Genomic DNA, 21,222 nt, shown 5'->3' with positions numbered 1-21,222 from the left:
AGATAGATAGATAGATAGATAGATAGATAGATAGATAGATAGATAGATAGATAGTCACTCCGTAGCTGCTTATGACCTATACATACATCAAAGATTAACTTGATATTATGTCAGCTGAGGTAGAGAAAAACAGCTATCAGTTATAAGCAGCTAATTCGGTGGTTCAGGAATTGAACCGCTCACCAGTACAGTCAGTCCTGTCCAGCGTGTTTGCGGAGGAAATCCCCAGCTTCCTTAGGAGATGAAAACAGCTGTATCTTCCCTTTGTGGAGGATCCTCATTTTGCATGGGTTATATTGACACCCGCGGAACAGTCCTTTTTCAGCAAAAGCTTTCCTGATGTTATCGAACTCAGCTCGCTGTCGGATGGTTTCTGCTGAAAGATCCTGAACGAAAATTTTTTTATTCCCATCGCATTCAATGTTGCGTTGTTTTGTAGAGCGGAAAACAAATTCCCGATCTTGGAAATTCGGGAAACGGATGAGGACGGCTCTGTGCTGGTTTGGTTTTGGAGGTGCTAGGGTGCGGTGGGCCCTCTCAATGATGAAGGATCTATCGGTCTCCAGCCAGCGCGACAGCATCTCCCGTATAAACCCTAGCAAAGGCCGCTGACCCTCAGCGTTCTCCCGGATCCCAAAGAGGCGCAGGTTCTTCCTTCGGCCTCGGTTCTCCAGGTCGTCGGTCTTAGCTTCCAAGTAGGATATTCGCTTCAGAGCTTTGGCAAGATTAGCCATACTAGTTTCTAAGAGTTCCTCCGCTGTAACAATTCTGTTTTCAGCTTCCTCCAGTCTAGTAGCATTAGCAGCCACATTTTGCTTCACCTCTGCTATGTTTTTCTCCAAAGAGGCTATGGACTTCGTCATTTCACCCATACGGTTATCTATGCTGTCCAATTTGTTTCCAAATCCACCGAACTCTGAATGCAACGACCGAAGTTCAGCTAGCACCGTGCTAAGGTCACACATGCTATCAATGCTAGCGGCCCCTCTTTGTCTTGATCTGCTACCGAAGTATCAGTTTTAGCTGGTTTTTGGGAACCGCGTTTTCGTGTGAAAATATCACAGTCCTGAAGAGTGGTTGATTTTGACATTTTCGGGTCCAGATTACGTTTCTAATCCTGGGTTTTTCAAAGTTTTGGTGCAGGTCTCACGGAGCATCCACTTTAAGCTGCCATCTTAGTTCGTGGCTCCACAGCGCCCCCCCTCAGCGTTGAAAGTTAATAAAATAAGTTAAGTCTGAATGCTTTTCTTGCCTGATTTTATGCTTCGTGTGTCAATACAAATTATGATTCATCGATCGGGATTTCCATTCCCAACAATTCCCTCCCATGGGCTGCACAGTGGTGCAGTTGGTAGAGCTGTTGCTTTGCAGTAAGAAGGCTCTGGGTTCAATTCCCAGCCTAGGGTCTTTCTGTGTGGAGTTTGCATGTTCTTCCTGTGCATGCGTGGGTTCTCTCTTGGGTACTCAGGCTTCCTCCCACAGTCCAAAAACATGACTGTCAGGTTAATTGGTTTCTCTAAATTCTCCCTAGGTGTGTGTGTGTGTGCATGGTTGTTTGTCCTGTGTTACCCTATGACAGACTGGTGACCTGTCCAGGGTATAACCTGCCTCTTGCCTGGAATATTAGCTAGAGACAGGCACCAGCACCCCTCCTGACTCCACTAAGGGACAAGGGTGTGCAGAAAATGGATGGACATTCCTTCCCTTTTCCAGATTCTTTGCTTCATTGTGTCATTTTCCCGACTCTAAGCAAAGCAGAGTATTTCAGATGATGTCCAATCTACTAATATAGATCACTGAGAGAACTTGCCATTTACATTTTACAAAGCAATTTTAAATACCAGTTGTGCGGGACCTGTTAATGCTTTGAACTCATGGTGCAGCTGCTGCCAAGTTACTGTCCACAGGCGCCTATGTTGAGGAGACTGTCTCTGAAATACCAACCATATTCAACCTGGACAGCTCTGCTGTTGAAATTGAAGTGATAAGTCTCACAGACTACAATGACATAATAATCCAGTGCAACATGTAGTGGAGGTCTCCGATATGAATGATATGGGCTCGTCTAGGGCGGCATGAGCTTTCTGAACACCCCCTCTCCTCTTTACTCTATTTCCACATACATGCACACCACACTTGTAAGCACTCACACACACACACAAGTCACATGCCCTGCCTCTGGATGTGAGTGCTGTATGCAAAGCGGACAGGCTTGGTGCTGCCTGCTGCACCTCTTCTCTCTGTTGTTCGCCCAGGGCACCAAACAAACTAGGACCGGCCCTGTTCTGCAACTTCAGGGAAAATATTTTGAACTCAGAAAATGTGGTTTGAGATGGGTGGTTCTAGACAGGGGCCAGAGGGAGCCAGTGCTTTAACCTGGCCCCTTTAACCTAGTGATATGCTTTGGCACAGAAACCATAACTTTTGAACCAATTTTATGTTTTCCTTTAACAACGAATTAAAAATTAAGGTCAGCTTCATCCATATTGCAATGGGATCACAGTTTTCATCAGCTCTGGAGCTGCAAGAGGCTCCTTTTCTCTGCAGGTCACCAAATACATTAAACAATGAAACATTGCCCTTCCCCCCCCATTTTTTCCTGAACACCTGTCAAAATTTATTTCCCCTCCATCGGGAAGCACCCACAGATGCAGCTGATGGTGCTTCAGTTCCTATGAGGAAGTAGTGTATGTGTTTTTGAAAAAGTGAAGACAGGCTTTGTTACTTCATTATAGTTGTTGCGTTAGTGAGTGGGAGGCAACAGAAAAATTACATTTGTTCTCACGATGTCACACGATTATTTCAACAGAATGTTTGCTCCTCCGGTAAATTTGGTCTAGAAACTCAACTGCTATTTTTGGCTCCGCCTATTTGTGCAAGTTTATATTCTCTAACTTATGATTATTGTAATAAAATACAAATGGTTAGGGACTGGTGGACATTTGCTGACCTGAACAAACTTTTACATTTTTCAAAGTGAATCCTCAGTTTTTACTTCATATAGTTTAAATTGTTGGTCAGATCTGTTGAATTCAGGTGTGTAATACTTTATTCTGACAGTAGAAGGCACTACAGTTCAGTTCAACTGTTATTCAGAGAAAATCAATCGTTATTTTGAAGCAGATGAGTTTGCTTGATTAAAAGACATTAAATGTAAATAAAAAGCAGAACTACAGTAACATAACGGGAATGTTTATACAAAGCAGGAGGTAGTTTGACATCAGCAATAGTGGTTTCAACAAAGTCAGACAGTTTGTTTTTTTAAATAAAACATCTTGAAAAAGGCTCCATCACAACCCTGGCAGCCTGGTGATGGTTAAAGGTTCTGGCTCCTTCTTCATGACATCATCTCCGTCTTTGACTGGGCTTCTTGGGTCGCTGCTGTTTCCTGAAGTCAATAAGGCATCCGGTGGCCTCAGAGATGGGAGTGAAGGATCTGATGGGAGAATTATTGATCCTGTATGCTGAAACTTCCTCATCATCATCATCATCGTCCCGTAGATCAATAACTGCTCTGAAAGTCAGGCACACACACACACACACACACACACACACACACAGCTGTTGGACTCCAGATCAATCATTCAGGAAAAGATGCAAAACTAGGGATGACCTGCAGTTATGTCAAGACATGACAGACGATTAAAAATGTCAACAGAAGACATGAATGAATTAATGCATGATATTGGAGGTCTGAAAATATTGATTATTTTAGTAATGGATTATTCTGACGATTAAACGGATTAAAAAATTGCTGCATTCTGCAGATTTTTTTCATTTACCCACTTCAGCCTTTCTTATACAATATTAGAAATACAGTAAAAGGTGCAAATGAACAATTCAACTCCTTTTTAAATAAGAAAATAAATATTTTATTGTCTAAAATACAATAACAGTATTTCTTTGGCAAACACTTGATCATTTGAAGCAAAGCTAAACATATTTCTAACATCAACATGTAAAAATTTGGCTCTGTCTGCTTGACTTAACGTCATAATGTTGGTTATTTTTTGGATTAACCGACTAATAACTGTATTGCAAAAGGAGTTTAGCAGGATTTATTTTACATAATTTGAACCAGGTGAAACTAAATCTGCCACTTGCTGAGTTCTGGGTAGAATACATTTACAGAAAAAGAAAAGATTAATCGATTACTAAATTAGTTATTTAGTATTCAATAATTGGTTCATCAGAATCAGATTAACTGTTTCAGCCCTACAATATTGACACATGTATAAATGTAAAAATATTAGAAAATAGAAAATTTGTATTTGCTCTGCATGAACCTCAAGATCCTGTGGGTCTTGTGCTGAAACAAACAAAAAAACTTCGGTAACACTTTATTTGAAGGGGTTTGAATAAGACTGTCATGACACTGTCATAAACATGACATAACACCTGTCATGAACATCAATCAATAAGTCTTCATGAATAGTTATGACTGTTGTCATAAAGCGTCATTCGGTAAATAATGACACTTTTAATACAAAGTTGACATTATTCAAAATGTCTTCATTATGACAACTTGTCATTAACCAAGAAATCATGATCTGACATAAATTTGTTATAAAAGTATTACCGATTAAACTTTAAAAATAAGCTTTATGTAGTAATATTATAAAGCTCTGCCATGTTGTTTACTCTTTAATTTCTTAATTTAACTGATCCTAAAGTTTTACAGCAAGATGTCTACAAAGCACTTATGAACTTAGCATTTGAAACATTATTTAAGGCTGTTTTAACCCTTGTGTGCGAGGACTGAGGCAAACGTAGAGAGCTTTGGCAAATGATAAAAGTTTTACGTGTGTGGGGTCGGTTGGACCCCTTTTCGAAACACAATTAAGTAGTGCAATACACCATCTCCACCAGTGAGAGGCAGCAGTGCACGAACAGGCGTGCAGTTTGTTGAAGAAGAAATCTTCCATATTGTGGCGCAAACCTAACAAGTTCTAACGGCCAGACCTCCTGTTTAAAAAGAAATCGAAGTTTGATACCTAATACATATGAGGTATGTGTCTTATTAACTTTACATTTTCTTTGAGAAAATAACATTGACTATGTTCTCTTTCTCTGTAATGTTAGCTATAAGCAATTCAAGCCAATCCTACCTTGCTGTAAGTTAATGTTAGCTAAAGTTATTAAACACAATTACTGTAACGTTAGCCCTTAATATTAAATATGACAAATTTATGTTGGATCATGATTTCTTGGTTAATGTCAAGTTGTCATAACAAAGACATTTAGAATAATGTCAACTTTGTATTAAAAGTGTCATGATTTACCGAATGACGCTTTATGACAACAGTCATAAATATTCATGAAGACTTATTGATGTTCATGACAGGTGTTATGTCATGTTTATGACAGTGTGATGACAGTCTTATTCAACCCCCTTCAAATAAAGTGTTACCAAAACTTCTCTCAGTTCAGCATGAGACAAAAAAAGTTCATTTTAAAAAGAACATCAAAACTTGAGAAATTAAGAACCCAAACACAAGTAATATGCAGAAGAAACCTTAGTAGTTTTATGAAATAAATCTTACTCAGGTTGGGGTTTGGATCCTGACGGTCCAGCACCTGAGGAAACAGTAAAAGTTTGTTTCTGAGGAAAAAAAATTATAACGGTAAAGACTGTGAGAAGACCCCAAATCAAAGAAAATCAGAGATGCTTCAACTTGTCTGACAGGGAGTTCTGAATACTGTTTTTTGGTTTCCCTGCAGATAACTTAAGACCAAAACCAGAGCAAGGTGTTACCAAACAGGATTAAAATGTAGTTTTGTGGACCACTGACCTGAGTCCCTGCTTTCAGTTTTCTCCAAAGCCGACAACAGGTTTCCCTTCTGATGTTTGCAGACACAAAGGAACAACTGAAACAGTTTTTATCACTGCAGTATTTAAATGTGTAAATAAAGCAGATCTATTCAGGTTACTCCTACCCTGCTCACTGTCCCACGTTGAAGGCAGAGTTCTGTATGTCGGCTGTAATCTCTTAGAAGAACAGATTTCTGACAGATGTAGCATTTCTCCTGGTTCCTGTGGAGCAAAGAACCAGATCTGCTGAGCTTTTAAAAGGCAAACTGATACTAATGAGACCAGTTTTATAGGGCTTGGATCATACAATCACAATATGCAGAAAAAACAAGGTAAAGATAAAGTAGTGGGAAAAAAACTGCTAATCTGATTGTGGTTTCTACAGACCTGCAAACATCAGAGAGTTGGGTGGTTTCCTCCGACACCACCTCTGTTCTCTTCATCCTCTTCCTACGAGGTTTTAGTGGGTCTGTCAACAACAAGGAATAAACATCACCACAACAAACCAGGGAAACAGGAAATCTGGAAATCAGTTGCATTATGCTCTGTGCTGGTCAAAGTTTTATGTTGTAACGCCGATAATTTCCAATTTACTTTTAATCAAGCAAACTAATTGTAAAATTAGTTAATGTTCCCTCTGCATTACCTTGAAAGCCATCACAGTACGCCGCATGCATCTCAATCTCACTCGCGGGAAATGATCCCTGACAGAGGGGGCAGTCGACAGAGGCTTCAGGGCTGTGAGGGACAACGGCTGCTTCCAGTTCAGGACATTCTGATCTCTGAAGACTTCGGTCCTCCATCTTCTCCACCTCTCGATCCTTTCTGCTCTTGACTTTCTTTACCCTTTGTGCAGTCTGTCCTCTGACATCTTTGCAGCAACTTGAGACGTTTTCCTCCATTTTTGAGTCTGCTGTGGGTAAAACAAATCACACATAAACTCACCTGTGGCAGTTAATTTATAGAATGGCAATGAAACTCAGAAGGGTAAGTATGTTTGCTTTTCTGTTTTTTTTGTTTTGTTTTTTTTTTACTTTTCAAATTTGGCTCTGGCTCCTGACACTCGTGTCTGATTGGAGAATCACCTCTGAGGATCATCTCGATCTCAGGCAGCTCAGGATTTTTCTGTGAAGGCTGTGAGGAGATAAAACAAATATATCTCAGGATGTCTTTTCATCATTATGGACTCAGCCATAAAATAATTCCTGAACAGAACCTTAAAATAGAGTAATATGTTTTACTTCCAGCAGGGGGCTGACCTGTGTTTCAGCATCAACATCCAAGCTCAGATCTTTTGTGCTGTCGTTGTCACTCAGTTGAGTTTCTGTTTTTTCAAACAGGAAAAATTTGTTCAAGTCAGCAGCTGAGATATGAGTGGAAACCTGGTGCCATAACAGTAAACTACTTCACCTGGACAAACCTCACAGTCATCAGTATCCATCTGCACTTCATCACTCTCCTTGTTCCCCCCTTCCTCTTTTTCTTGCTGCTCCTCTTCTCCGTCATCTTTTCTCTCCTCTTCCTCTTCTGGAAGAAAATCAGCAGCTTCGCTCCTTTTGCTGCCTCTCAGTCTTAGACCTCTCCTGATAAACAGGAAACAACCAGAGTGACAAAGATCCAGATTCTCAGGTGACGGTGAACAATGAAAAGACAAAAAATTAAAAATATTTTTTGTAGTTTTGTTTTTTTGTCAGGTGAGAATTTTGGAGTATGAAATTCACATGGGCTTGGACTGAATACATTTCGTCACAAGGAGTCCAACCACATTTTTTTTCTTTAAGGGTTTCAAGATTCAGTTTTACCTTCGAGAAACACAAGGCTGAGGCGACCCAGCTGATGTTTCAGGGGACATGGACTTCTGAGGAGAAATAAAAACATCAAGATAAGAGCAGACCAACATCCCAACTACGTTAATAACTGCTTTGACTTTTGTTTCTACATGGCAAATCATTCATTCTAGATGTAACAGTGTAACAGAAAACAGTCATGTGACCGATTGTGTTTAATTGAATCCAGGGAAATGATCTGAACAGCAGCAGTAAGGAGTTTAGTCATTTATTCAATCTGCAGTATGCAACTTTTATTTAAAAAAAGTTATTTACGTATTTGTTGAAACTGTCACTATGTCATAACAGACAAGGTTCAGAAAAAAAGTTTCAGTTAATTTCTTGTAATGATGTTGGGAATTTGTTTCATGTTCAAGGAATCATGGCTCAGAATGACTAGAATACTCTGAAGGTTTTAGTTGCCATATACTGAAGATGAAATGAACTTAAAATGTTTTATTTCCAACGAGACGACGACACTGAACACACCACGAAGTGAGCAGTACCACCAGAGCAACAAGATGGTCAAAGAGAAAAAATGCCGTTTGTGTGGCAACACTAAGAGACTCAGAGGATTTGTGAATATAGTTTTGAGGTGGAGTGGCTTTTTTCAGGCATCAGAAGCAGGAGATAACTCACCTGTTCAGGGACGATGGATGAGAACGAGCTTAAGCTAAAACTCATGCAAGGCATCTTTTATTAATGTTTTTGCACATGTTTTAATAAACTAAAAAAAAAAAAATCAAATCAAAGTTGGTTGACCTGTGGCTCCGGCTGGATGGCCTCCCCCCACTCAGCCTTCCTCAGCAGACCCCTTTGAGCCTCTTTCAGACTCTTCTCATAAACCTCCATCTGAGCCACGATCACCTTAGGAAAACACGAGCCGTTCAGCATCTCTGACATTTAACACTTATGCTAAAATTAGAAGTTTAAATATTATTCATTTTGACAGTTAATGAGCTTATTATCTGGATATAAAAAATGAGGAATAATCAAGTAATTCAAGTTTTGTATAAAATGTAAATACTGTGTTTGTCCAACTGGCAATCAGATCCACCTTGGTGTACGTATCTGGATCCAGGCCTCTTGGACAGAAGGGAACCCCCCAGTAGTAGTGGACTGTCTGTCTGTCTGAAGGCTCCCCACGCTGGGGCGACGCCCTGTGGACATCCTCCCGTCTGCTCAGAGGATGGGACTGCAGGGCTGAGGTGGGAAGCTGTGACGAACATTTCTGGGGTTTCAGGCTGGAAACAGAAAGACCAGAGATGCTTGTGTTTCAATTATAAGCCAATCGGCTCCAGATTTTGGAGATTTACAAGGAGAATCAATCAGTTATAAAGTTATGTAGGAAAATACCCAGATAGCACACGATGTTAAATCAACGTTGAATTATAGTCAGAATGATTGTTTCTTGGTTGAAGTCGAAAACTGACGGTGGATCAACCATCAAACAACCATCCAATTCTAACCGTTAAAACTGTGTCAGTGAATCAATGTTGTTTTGTGGTTGAAATCTAATGAATGAAATGCAGATGTCTGATCAATGTTGAATCAGTGTCAGCTGTTTTGCCACACACCTTCCCCTCATCAGAGCTCTGGGTGAGAGCATGTTATTAGTGAGTGGGGGTTATCACATTTTAAATTAACCATTGTAGAGGATAGTGGGTGATGATTCCCTTCTGTACATTTTTCACTTGTTAATAAAAATTCTTACTACAAGGAGTGGAGCGGTCCACCCCTACAGTGTATATGAGTGGGATGTCCCAACCACACAGCCACTTTGCTGTTGGCTTGTTGGCAAAATATGTTAATTCAACATTGAATTATCGTCACAAAGGTTGAATTTATGTTTAAGGTCGACGACAGAACCTGGATCAGCCATCAAACAACCATTCAATTCTAGCCAATTAACTAACATTGAAAATGTGTCATTGAATCAATGTTGATTTACTGTCAATATCCATTGATTGAAACACCAACATCGAATCCAGTGTTTTTCAGCACCGGTCCACCAGGCACACTGCCCCGCAAGTTTTAGGCATTTTCCTAATTCAGCACACATGATTTTAATTGACGTCTGATTAACAGGGTTTTGCTGAACTGAAAACATGCAGGCCAGTTTGCCTTGAGGACAAGGTTTGGGGAAGAACTAGTAATCTAAATGTTCAATCAATGTAAGCTGTTTTTTGCACCCCTTCACCACCTTCGGCCATTCAAACGCCCAACCCTTCTCCCTCCACTTGCCAAAGACACACACACCCCTCTCCCTCCACCGCCCACCCCTCACCTGGCCCAACTGACCTGGACTATTATTACTTGTGCAGGATCTTTATCAGCATATGGACATTTTTGAATGAATTTAATAAACTTATTTGGAAATATTTGTAGTTGATGGAAGATTGAACCAGCTATTTGATGGAAGTTAATTCTGTATAAATTATAAATAATTTTTCCAACTACAGGACAAAGCACCTTTTGCTCCATTTGTCTGTCTCTGGTGTGTTAAATAAACCCTGATCCTCCCTGAGTTTTATCGTTAGGTTTTCTGATCAACAGCCCTTTATTTTAAATATTGATTCCCTCATTTTAACATGAGTGCAGCATCATAAATGCTGCACTATACTGCAGCTCAATAGGTAAATGTAATTGTATATGTAAACATTAAGTAAATATTAATGAAAGATTAAAATAAATATTAATTTAACAGTGAGTGTACATGGGGAACTATATGGTTTGTATTTGTTCTCAGACCTGTAACCAGTACACTGTTTAATCTTTCAATGTCTTTCAGAACTTTTCAAATGTTTATCATATTTCTAACTGGCACCTTCCTCACTTTTATTTTTGTGTTTTTCAGCTGTTGCTCTGCAGTTTGACCGAAAGCTGACTCTTGAGGACTGCAGCAAAATTGTCAAGAAGTGGCTTCATTACGCACCAGAACGAGAGGAAGACATCACAAGGAATCAAAGTGACGCCAACCAGAGTCAAACTGGGGTTACCACAACTTGTACTGTTTCCCTACTTCATACAGTACAAAGCTTAACTTCATGGACTCTGTTCTTCTGTGGACAACATACTGTTGTTTTGACAATCAAAGAGTCAAATATGTTTAAAGATCTGTCCCTCTTTTCTTAAATAAAATGTTAAATCAAACCCATGTTGTCATTTTTAAACTTTTGTACACAGTTTACGCATGATCTGCCAATAATATAGTGTGTTTAACACCAGTGAAGAAACTTTTAGTGGTATGTTATGATGTAGACCTATCAGACCTAAAAATGTACATAAATCCTTAGCTTTCATTCTATATAAAATCAACCCAAATCTGCCTGTAGATCCACATTCAGATGATGGTTGAATCAACATTGATATGTCAGTTATGGTTGAAACCCTAACGTTGATTCAACATACAAGTCACCGACCACTTTCAACGTTGATTCAATGTTGTTTCAATCATTCTGTGCTATCTGGGTATTAAAATGGGCATTAATCCTAAACCTTTATTTACTATCCACTTTTAAAGCTCGTCTTAAAACCCATCTATTTTACCTGGCTTTCAACTCCAGCAGGATCTAGTTTTAAATTGTATGTTTGTTTTTAAACTGTAAGAGTTGTTTTTTTTTTTTTTTTTATGTTGTGTTTTAATGTACAGCACTATGTATCAGCTGTGCTTGTTTTAAAGTGCTTTATAAATAAAGTTGGTATGGTATAGGGATATTTAAATGAAGCTGCTTGTTTATTTTCTATCAAGTGACTTGAATGTTCAGGCATTAGGATGTCAGTATAAGCCCTCAACTATACCAGTTCTATGCTGTGAACCATCTCTAGAACATTGTTTTCATCTAAAAGGTTTTAAGTTTGCTGTAAAGAAAAAAACTTGGAAAAATGACAAAATATTACTTAGCAAAATGCTACGTTATTTTAGAAGGGTTTAGAAGGAAACGCCATAAAGAAAATCATTTAGCTTAAACATTTTCAACAGTGAACATTGAATGTGAATTATTCAGTTTTTTTTTTCTTGGCAATCTTAAATTTGTAATAGTTTGTAAAAAGGTGAAGTTGCATTAGACAGTACTGGATAAGACGCCCTCTGCTGGACATTGAGGGAGTAATGCAGGATTTTACTGTGGGTATAAAACTGAATCACAATCTGTATTTTATATATTTTTATACACCGTGTGAAGATTATACACAGATTATGTTTCAAGTCTATTAGTCATATATTATTTATGCAAAAAAAATTATGTTTACTATTTTTTAATGGAGAACTTTACATTTTTATTTCTTTTCTGATCACCTACATGCTAAAAAATAAATCAAAAACTTTAACAGTTAATAACTGTAACTGCTTGTCAAGTAATTCAAGTTACTTGACAGAGAGGGCTTGCTGAACTGTAACTGCTTGTTACAGTTATTAGTAAACTTGGATTTATATGTAAGGTTGATGTACCTCCAGTCTGGCCAGGACGGTTCTTGGGAAGCCACCAATACATGTTTCGGTGATGATCCCAACTGGTTGTCTGCTGGAACAGCAGGTTTCTCTTCAGGGAAGACTGGGCTGGGAGAACCAACGGGCTGCAGCAGAACACACACACACACACACACACACACACACACACACAAAAGAGTGAGGACAGGAGTACAAAGGTTTAACACTGAAAACACAACATAACCATCAAAAACAGCTTTAATCTGAATGTTTCCTCACTGTAACATCATCCTCCTCCTGTTCTGACCAGATCAGCGTCATGTCGCTTGTCAGCTCCTTCTTTCCAGAGGTCCAGCCTTTGCAGTTTTCATTCACCTCTTCTGGGTTAATAGTCACAGAAACACTAAAATCAATTGCTGATCATACATTTAAAAAATGAAATGTGCGATCTTACATCGTACCCGATTTCGGCGAATGTCTGTTGCACTCGGCAGTTGGACAGCCGTCAGACTTTATGTCCTTTAGATAAAAAAATGAAGGAAACCAGAAGCAGTTTAAGTGCTTCCACATCAGTTGAGACTGATGTGGAAGAATAACAAAAAACAACAAGCAGCCGATTCGTGCAGTCTAGTTGAAAAGAGTTTCACAATATTTAGGTAAATATTGTGAAGCATCCCAAAGGTGCTGCTCTAAACTTACAGAAACTATCAGAGGTCATTGCGTTGGGCTCTTTACATCACGTCAGATTCATCTGATTTAAGTCCTGCAAGCTGTTCCATTGACAAACATGTTACGTTTTCTATGGAGATCTTAGTAATAGTCAATTTCTTTAAAAAAGGAGACAGGAGCGTAATCAGACCATCAGGAATCTGACCTCGCCTCACCCCGCACAGGAAGATTAGATTCAAATTCAATTCAAAAATACTTTATTGATCCCAAAGGGAAATGAAATGTTGTAACTTAAATATCTTCAGAGAAGGATTTCCAGTAGCAGTCAGTTAGCAACGACCCTGAAGAGGCCTCTGACTGAAGACTTAACAGGAAAAAGATAAACGTCTCTTACGTTACACTGTCACATCATGATGGTAGTTTTAATAAACATAAAATAAACCATACTTTTGTAAAAGTTACATACATCACGTAACTTTGAGCGTTTTTAACCTGGAATCATTGTAAAACCAGCTGACCTTCCTGCAGCCAGAAGGACTCTGGTCACAGTCAGAAGCTTGGAGCTGCAGGTCGGTTCTCTGCACTTCAGTGGGGCTCGTCAATCGCTCATCTCTCCGCTCCACCTGTCCTCTGCAGGGGTCTTTACAGAGTGAAGACTGTCCTGAGGGGGTTTTATGGTACACAGGGCTCTGGGGGGAGTCAGACCTCACAGTGGGATTTGAACTCTCCTGAGAGGAGAAGCTGAGCTCTAGATTTTCACAAGCAGGATGATTAGAGCAGTCAGCAGTCCTCGCAAAAACTGGACTCTTAACAAACGTGGGACTCTGCTCCAGCTGTCTTTCACGGCCCATGTCATCTCCTGGGAACACAGGACTTTTGGGACAGAATATGGGGTTACTCTGGGGGAACACAGGGCTTCTGGGCTGAGCAGATTTTTGAGTGGAAATCAAACTGTCCTGAGAACACAAGACAAACCCAGAGCTCTTGCATGTTTCCACTAGATCCAGGTTGAGGCGACTGACATGAACCTCCGCTCTGCAGCCGGTCAGTGGGAAGACTGGAGACATCTGGAGCTGGGAGTCTTCAATATCTGTTGAGCCGGAGCTCTGCTTCCCGAACAGGAGAAGGCACATAAATGATCACTTTTCTTTGGATTCTTTACTGATTATAAAGTATGAATAGAAAGAAAAAAGAAGGTGAAACTGTAACGGACCTGCGGAGAGTCCAGATGAGCGGAGACCGATTCTGTGATACTGGGAGAATTCTGAGAGGAAACATTCTGAGTCTGTGACAAATCTGGCATTTTCATTAGAGGACTGCCAGCTTGTTTTCTCAGCTTTTTTCTCCTGGTAATAATTTCATCTCCTGGTCCAACAGCTCCTGGAAAAAACACAACACATTTGACCAATCAGCAGCTTTCGTCATAAAGAAGGAATAACTAGAGGAGGAAGAAATCCTCAGACTCACCTGAGTTCACCTCCTCTGGCATCCTCTCCCCGTTAGAGTATGAGAGTTTTCGTCGAGAGCCAGTGCTCTGCGGGACGCCGTCAAGCAGATGTTTGTCTGGAGACTTCGGACCAGGTTGTGTCTGGATGACCATCTATGAGGGAGAAAAGCTTCTTTGATTAAAACTGCAAATGTTAAGGTCTACTTTCCGATGATTCCTCTCATCGGGATCATTTCTGGTTTTCTGTGCAGGTTTTGGTCTAAGTTCATGACTTTTCCAGCTTCACCTCTGAACAGGGAGATATTTAAAGATGAGATGAACATGTGAGATCCAATGTGATGACACTATTTCAACAAGAGAGAACAGATTTCTCCCTGTATTTAAATATGAAAACACTGAGATTTACACAGAGAAAAGGTGGGTTAGCAAAAATCATGGACTTATTCCGCTATTTGTTCAGGTATCAGAGTTTCTGCTGGTTTCACCAACTCAAATTTAAGACTGTTAAAGAGCATTATGAATGGTCACAGCAATTTATAAACTTTGTCCAGCTAACTGATGATAAATTTGCATTTACCCATGACATATGCAAAATGCTAGTTAGTAAGCAACAGCATATTAACCCACCTGCCTCAAGTCACAGAATGTAATGAAGATGTCTGAGTGCAATGCACTTTCCTTTGACAGAAAATATATTGTATATTCAATAATATATTGAATATCAATCAATCAATCAAATTTTATTTGCATAGCACATTTCAGCAGCAAGGCATTTCAAAGTGCTTTACATATATATTATGTAAAGCATAATCTTGTGAATATACAAAATTAAGTACCAACTTACTTTTTTAAAATGAAGTTAAGACATTTCAGAACCTTATTTTAGATAAATTAATGTAAGGCTTTTAGAGGAAGTGTGGATACCCCTGGATGTGCTGACTTTATTCTTCTCTTATCTTACCTGAATTACAGCCCAGATAACCCATAATCCTGTTTCAACAGGATTTCTGCAGAAGGTAAAGTCAAATCTGAACTCACGCTCTCCTGAATGGCCTTCATCACATTCTCATCCTCCTGCTGCTGTCTCAGTGCTGTGTTGCTGGCTTCCTGTTTGCTGAGTTGTAGCGCCAGGTCCATCTCCTCCTCCTCAGTCATCTCTGAGCAGCAAACATACAAAACCAACAGCATTTATCTAAACAAATCCAAAGAACTGGGCCAAGTGTGTTTGAGTACCAAACCAAAAACATTTCCTATGGGTTAGAAAATACAGAAGCAGGAATGCATTTGAAAGAGCAAGCTTTTGAAAGAATAAGTTCCAACATTTTGAAACTTTCTCCAGTGATTAATAGCCTGCAACAGGAAACAATGACTATCCACCTTTTCGTCTGCAGTGGTTCTTCCTCTCCGTTCGGCGTTTCTCTCGTGGTAATAATGTTGACTGAAGCAAAGACGAGAGCCCATCCTAAAAAACAGATTCCAAACCACAGATGGAATTTACTCTTCTGCAGCTTAATCAGTGAACATATTTTAGGTTCATTTATTAACCCAACTTATACATTAAAAGTATAAGTTTTGATTTTAAACATCTCTACCCTGCTTTCTGTGTCGGTAGAAGCTTTGTCCTCCTGGGTGTTTTCATCCTGTTGGCTATCAGAGGAAACGTTCTGGGTCAGGTTCTTCCTCAGAGCCATCCTGCTCTGCTGCTGAGTCGCTGTGACAGGAAGAAAAATAACACTTGACAGTTTCTATAAACTGAATATAAAAAGTATTCACTGTCTTGGAAGTATTACCCTTTTCTTGCTTTTACAAATCAATCAGAAGCAAAAATGTGGCATTTTGACAAAGAAAATAGTAAAAACAACTCTTAAATGTCAAACTTAAAACTGATTTCAACTAAATAATGACTATTAAATATATTTAACATGGATGCTGTGGTGGCACAGAGGTAAGGCACAACACACATATGGAGGCTTTAGTCTCCAGCCTGAGGACCTTTGCTGCCTGCCCCCCTCTCTCATTACCCACTTTCATGTTTAACCACTCTCAAATAAAGGCCACTGGAGCTAATAAAACCTTTAAAAAATAAATTACATAAAACAAGTGATAATAAAAAATAAAAAGTGCAACTTCTTTTCTAGTCAAAATTAAGAAAACAAGTCTTTTGTTTAAGCCTGTTGAAATAAGCAATGAGATGATTAATTAAATTTTAAATGAACTCAATCATTTCCATTCTGATGAATAATATTTTAGAGTGCCTATAAAACCTCTAAAAAGAGGCAGATGAAGCACGCTGGCTGATTCCTTTCAATGTAAAGGAGCAACATTTCTACTGGATTACTGCTCCTGATTTTCTTTCAGGCAAGAGACAACCACAATCTAGAGCAGCAACCTCTTCAATTCAAAAAGCCCTTCGGTTTTTGCCTGAAATTAAAGATGGTTTTAATATATCCCTCTGCATTGTTTTGAAAATAACTTGTTTTTATTTTAGTTCTTAGGATTCAGGACAAAGACAACAAATCAAATCTTTATAGGTTTAAAAATATACGTCTCTCAGTAGAAATAGGCCAACTGAGGCTCTTCTATATTTAGACAAGGTGACAAATTACATATTGTATTTAGCAATTTAAATACATCTATTATGTACCATCAGTGATATTTTGTTGTTGAACTTCTAAGCAGACGTTTAGAGATACTAAACAAATATTTCCTACTGACTTAATATATAAACTTTTTGCTATTTTTTTATCAAAGGTACTAAAAACTACTTGATCACAAAAGAGCCTTCTGTATCCAGTATCTCTGTATTTGGGTCGTGATCCATAACTATGTGTAAGGATAGACAGATCAGTTAAACTGCAATCAAATGAGTTCAGGACATACTTGTACTAAAGCAGCGTGATGTTAGATTTATTTTATTTTCATATTTGGAAAATCATTGAAAATTAATTAACTCAAGCAATTTGCTTCAATAACTGCAACTCATTTTGTATAGATTCATCACACACACACACACACACACACACACACACACACACACACACACACACACACCGTAGACATACACATACCAAGACATCTTTTGTTTTGTCATTAATTTTTATGATTAAGGCTTTCAGCCAGTTAAAACTCAAAATGTTGATTCTCAGTACTAAATAAGACAAGTAAAAATGATTGTAATTCAGAAATATTTTCATTATTGACTCATAAAAAGGGAAAGGACTTGTTCAAGTGTCAAAACACCTGATTTAAATGAGAGGCTGATTTAAAAAGCATCTGCAACACTTGAAATACAGCCAGTGCTGAAATAGTCATTTAAATCAGTTGTGCTTGGTTGGGACCAGGATTGAAAACACTGGTCAAAAGGAAGATCACAGACTTCAGAAAACCAAAAACAAATGAGGTGGATTAGTAGTGCTTGCCAATAACTGAATGCATTATCCAGGACTGTGACGTTTCATCTCTGTTGTCCAGAAAGTGAGCTGTTATCATGTCATGACAGATTGTCATGTCAGAAGCCTGTTTAGATTTCCTACAAGACTGACTGCTACTGGATAACTTGATTTCTCACAGCAACACCATCTTTGAAGATACTTGGATAATACCAGTTGCATTTTATTTCCCTTACTAAAGTATTTTATATTGAATTTAATCACTTTCTGTACACCGAATCTACATATTAGTTTTCATATTTTCAACTGAATTACTGGATTTAACTTTTACCTAATGTTCAGATTTGTTGCAGTGGACAAGTATGTTGAAACAGTAGGTGAATCCAGACCAACCGCTTCTTTCCCTCGATTTCTTACGTTTTATTGTCACGGAAGTCACAGCAGTTATTACCTGACGACGGCGATGAAGAGTGTCTTCCTCTTCCTCTCATTTGCGTGTGGGATCATCCAACCCTGAGCGCTGACTGACAGGAAAGGCCTAAAGTAACCAAACAAACTTAATAAATTAATGTTTAAAAAGCACAGTCCCGTTAAACAGCTGAATGTTAAATGACAGCGCGCTAGGACGGCGGTTGGTATGGAAACAAACTGAACACACGACACACCAAAAAGCCTCAAATAAAGTTCGTTGGCTCAGTTTCCTGATCAGATAACTATCAAATTACAGCACAAATTAACTTTTAATTTGTTTTTGTGTGTGTTTTTATTTTAATCGAAAAACTACCAAAGACAACAGCAAAGTACCACAATTTCAGTTTTAAAACACTCACAGAGGGTTTTTTTCTCACTTTCGCGGCGCCATGTTTGTTTCTGTCCCGCTACCACGTGATGTCTACGTAAGACGTATGTCACGCTCCAATCCAAAGTCCCATTTCTCAAATCACTGCTGTACACAGCGAAAGACAACACACTTCTTTAATGCACTTCTTTAGAATTGCATTAAAGAATTTATGTATGAATACCTTTCTGACGACTTTTTTATTTTGTGGTTTTAGTCATCTTTTTACTCATTTTTGGCCAAAACAGTATTTTAAAAATTCTAAAAGAGCGTTTATGACTTTACTCTAAAAGGGAATTCCCTTTTGCAGTAAAGTAATAAGATTTAAATAACTCGAATTCGAGTCCTACATTACCTCAGTGATTTATAAATCTAATTACAATCATGTTACCATACTAAAGAACACTATTACGTTCAAACACTGAATGGTATTGTTTTTGAGCTTCAGATATTAGATTTTTTATTTTTGGGGTGCCCCGCCTCTCGCCCGGAACGTTAGCTGGAGATAGGCACCAGCACCCCTCCCAACCCCACTGAGGGACAAGGGTGTTCAGAAAATGGATGGATGGATTTTTGGGGTGGCTTAATTTTGTCCCTAGGCCAGTAGTGGTTTTTGATGCAGCCTATGTGGCTCAATGCCCAGAGCACAATTTTATCAAGGGCAGCACAAATACTTGCTTAGAAAAAACAAAAATAAAAACATGGATGTACGTTGTGGCCCCTTTGAGTTTTCTTTTGCTTCCTGTAATGTGTTAACACTTAGATTGACCAGGGTTGAAGATGATCATTCTGCACACAGATTCTCAAAAGGTTTGGGAATTATTTTGAGAATAAAAAATGGATCCATATTTAGAATAAGGGGCTCACCTTATTCTCAAGAACCACCAATGTCGGTAACTTTGTCTGATGGGAAATTCTCAGCTTGCTCAGCATTTTAGCTGGAGTAGCTTCACATCAGATAAACAATTTCCCCTGATGGATTAATTATGCATATTCTATTCTATTCTATTCTATTCTATTCTATTCTATTCTATTCTATTCTATTCTATCTTCAGCTATTTCTGCTCCACTCTCACTACATCTTGATTCCAAACCTTCTTTTTTATCACTAGCTTTATACCCATTTGGCTTGGATATTAGTTATGCTTCCATCTTTATCTACATTATGTTTGGTGTGTTAAACTTTTAAAACAACAAAAAAAAAGCTACATACTGTTCAAGCATCGTATCAGTATGGCTAAAACTGTCTGTTAGAAGTGAAGCATGATGCCCACTTTAATGAGCAGATGATTAATTACGAAATCCTCCGAGCTTCAAATCAAGGGTTCAAAGTTATAATAGTCCTTAGTTTTATTTGGTATTGCCAATATTTCCTTAATTCCAAGGGCTCTTCATTTATGGCTGACGATCATCCCAAATTCAGCAGATTTTTCTGTACTTACATTGGTTGGGCAGTAGGAGGCACTTTATGACGTGACACCATAGACTCCACTTAAATGAATCTTTCTCAAATCGTTTATTGTCATTTTTAAAATCATTGTTTCTCTGTTTATAGAATCTCATGGCCTTAAGTCTCAATGTTAGAGACACTCTTCTTGCAACATGCTGGTTACCCTTTGGGCTCTAAATGTAGCAGAAACTCAGAGAAAAAGAAATGTCAGTTTCTGTAATATTTTCACATTTGTTTTTTGTTTTTTTTAATGCACTGAGACATATCAGCAATTTTTATCATGTTTTGCTTTCTCCTTGCCAGACAACAATTTAACATGAAGTTTGAATAGCTCTACAGTAATACAATAAGAAAATATAACAGTGCAATTTATGCATACAGTAAAGCTGTTTAAATAACTCAATATAAAGTTATAATCCTAATTCCATCACACCTAAAATTGTGATACATGATGCAATGTCAGAAATCAACTTTATGCAACACTTTACAGATCTTAAAGTTATCTTAACGCACTCCCAAAATTATAATTACACACACAAAAGAAGGATATAATCACAATGTAATAAATATTTCAAACAAAATGTAGTTCACAAACTTTTTTTTCTTTTTTTTCTTCACATTAAAAGTGACACTAAAATAATAAGTTGCAGCTTCAGCTCCACACGTTAACTCAGATTGTCATACACTGAGGAAACTACCAGAACGAAGCCGTTGAGTAACGGGGCTGCTGGCGTTGTTGCCTAGGTGATCCTGAAGCACAACGATCCGGGTCCCTGTCCGTGCGAGATGAGTCCTCGCTGTTAACTGGGCTCTGCGTTGTGTGTTCTTAAGGGTTTTTGTCGAAAGGAAACGAGACAGGAATCTGACACACACGGCGGTTGAAATCGTGGTTGGGACCGTTTATTCGGACCACCCGATAGCGCAGCGGCTTCACCTTTAGAATTCAGAGCAAATACTGCATGTCAACATGTTTCATCAACGCAGTTATTTCTTTTTTTGATTTAAAGATACAGCATATAGAAAAAAAAAGAAGAAAAAGAAAAATGATACAAAACTAACCACTTGAACATCAAAAGTAACATTTGGCTACATAGAGGAGCTGGCGGTCAGTATTGCCTACCTTTAGAATTCAGAGCAAATACTGACCGTTGTACTGCCAGCACACAGTAGCGAACGCCAAGTACGGCGTTCTTCAAAGGACACACTTTACAAAGTTCCACAAGTTCCGAGAAACCGGAGAAATACCAGGGAATTTTTATATATATACATAAAATTGCCTTCTCACCCTCCGCGGGTGGCCCCGATGACCACAGGCACCCTTACCATCTTGTCTGTCTGGATCTGGAAGTCCCACAGGATCTT

The 21,222-nt window shown here is 38.7% G+C and overlaps 1 protein-coding gene and 2 long non-coding RNA genes across 9 annotated transcripts; 1 reads left to right on the top strand and 2 right to left on the bottom strand.

Annotated features, from left to right (window-relative positions):
• Positions 1 to 1,067: 1,067 nt before the first annotated feature.
• Positions 1,068 to 19,732, top strand: LOC106942535 (uncharacterized). Its single transcript, XR_001423646.1, has 3 exons — positions 1,068 to 1,208; positions 18,153 to 18,156; positions 19,722 to 19,732. It is a non-coding gene; the product is annotated as an uncharacterized LOC106942535 (long non-coding RNA).
• Positions 3,032 to 18,511, bottom strand: uimc1 (ubiquitin interaction motif containing 1). Of its 7 annotated transcripts, XM_015025849.1 has the most exons (24): positions 18,403 to 18,511; positions 18,024 to 18,110; positions 15,776 to 15,894; positions 15,561 to 15,645; positions 15,222 to 15,340; positions 14,204 to 14,336; positions 13,950 to 14,116; positions 13,712 to 13,842; positions 13,255 to 13,609; positions 12,529 to 12,586; positions 12,347 to 12,447; positions 12,089 to 12,213; positions 8,696 to 8,882; positions 8,401 to 8,505; positions 7,615 to 7,670; positions 7,223 to 7,395; positions 7,072 to 7,136; positions 6,847 to 6,946; positions 6,459 to 6,725; positions 6,200 to 6,281; positions 5,938 to 6,034; positions 5,793 to 5,841; positions 5,544 to 5,577; positions 3,032 to 3,514 (listed from the first exon to the last, which is right to left on the bottom strand). In XM_015025849.1, exons 2-24 carry the CDS (start codon positions 18,061 to 18,063, stop codon positions 3,346 to 3,348), a joined length of 2,817 nt encoding a protein of 938 aa, XP_014881335.1. In that variant the 5' UTR covers positions 18,064 to 18,110; positions 18,403 to 18,511; the 3' UTR covers positions 3,032 to 3,345. The 7 variants fall into 7 exon arrangements, with proteins under 7 accessions (XP_014881335.1, XP_014881332.1, XP_014881334.1 ...); XM_015025846.1 differs by having other exon boundaries at positions 13,255 to 13,842; XM_015025848.1 differs by having other exon boundaries at positions 6,459 to 6,722; positions 13,255 to 13,842.
• A 179-nt stretch (positions 19,733 to 19,911) lies between the features above and the next one.
• Positions 19,912 to 21,152, bottom strand: LOC106942534 (uncharacterized). The gene is made up of 2 exons (XR_001423645.1): positions 20,981 to 21,152; positions 19,912 to 20,794 (listed from the first exon to the last, which is right to left on the bottom strand). It is a non-coding gene; the product is annotated as an uncharacterized LOC106942534 (long non-coding RNA).
• Positions 21,153 to 21,222: the final 70 nt, after the last annotated feature.

The sequence above is a fragment of the Poecilia latipinna genome, unplaced genomic scaffold, assembly GCF_001443285.1.
Source record: "Poecilia latipinna isolate Pla-1442-1.1 unplaced genomic scaffold, P_latipinna-1.0 Scaffold4358, whole genome shotgun sequence".
Taxonomy (NCBI): Eukaryota; Metazoa; Chordata; class Actinopteri; order Cyprinodontiformes; family Poeciliidae; genus Poecilia; species Poecilia latipinna.
The sequence above is the reverse complement of the archived record's forward strand: the minus strand, read 5'-3'. Positions and strand labels throughout refer to the sequence as shown.

What these genes read in the sequence shown, in the direction of transcription:
- uimc1 (XM_015025846.1), bottom strand. Translation starts at nt 18,063, where the DNA reads ATGAGAGGAAGAGGAAGACACTCTTCATCGCCGTCGTCAG. An exon ending in ATGTTGATGCTGAAACACAG is followed by an intron (nt 6,947 to 7,071) that starts GTCAGCCCCCTG and finishes ATCTCCTCACAG; the next exon opens with CCTTCACAGAAAAATCCTGA. An exon ending in GTACTGTGATGGCTTTCAAG is followed by an intron (nt 6,282 to 6,458) that starts GTAATGCAGAGG and finishes TGTTGTTGACAG; the next exon opens with ACCCACTAAAACCTCGTAGG.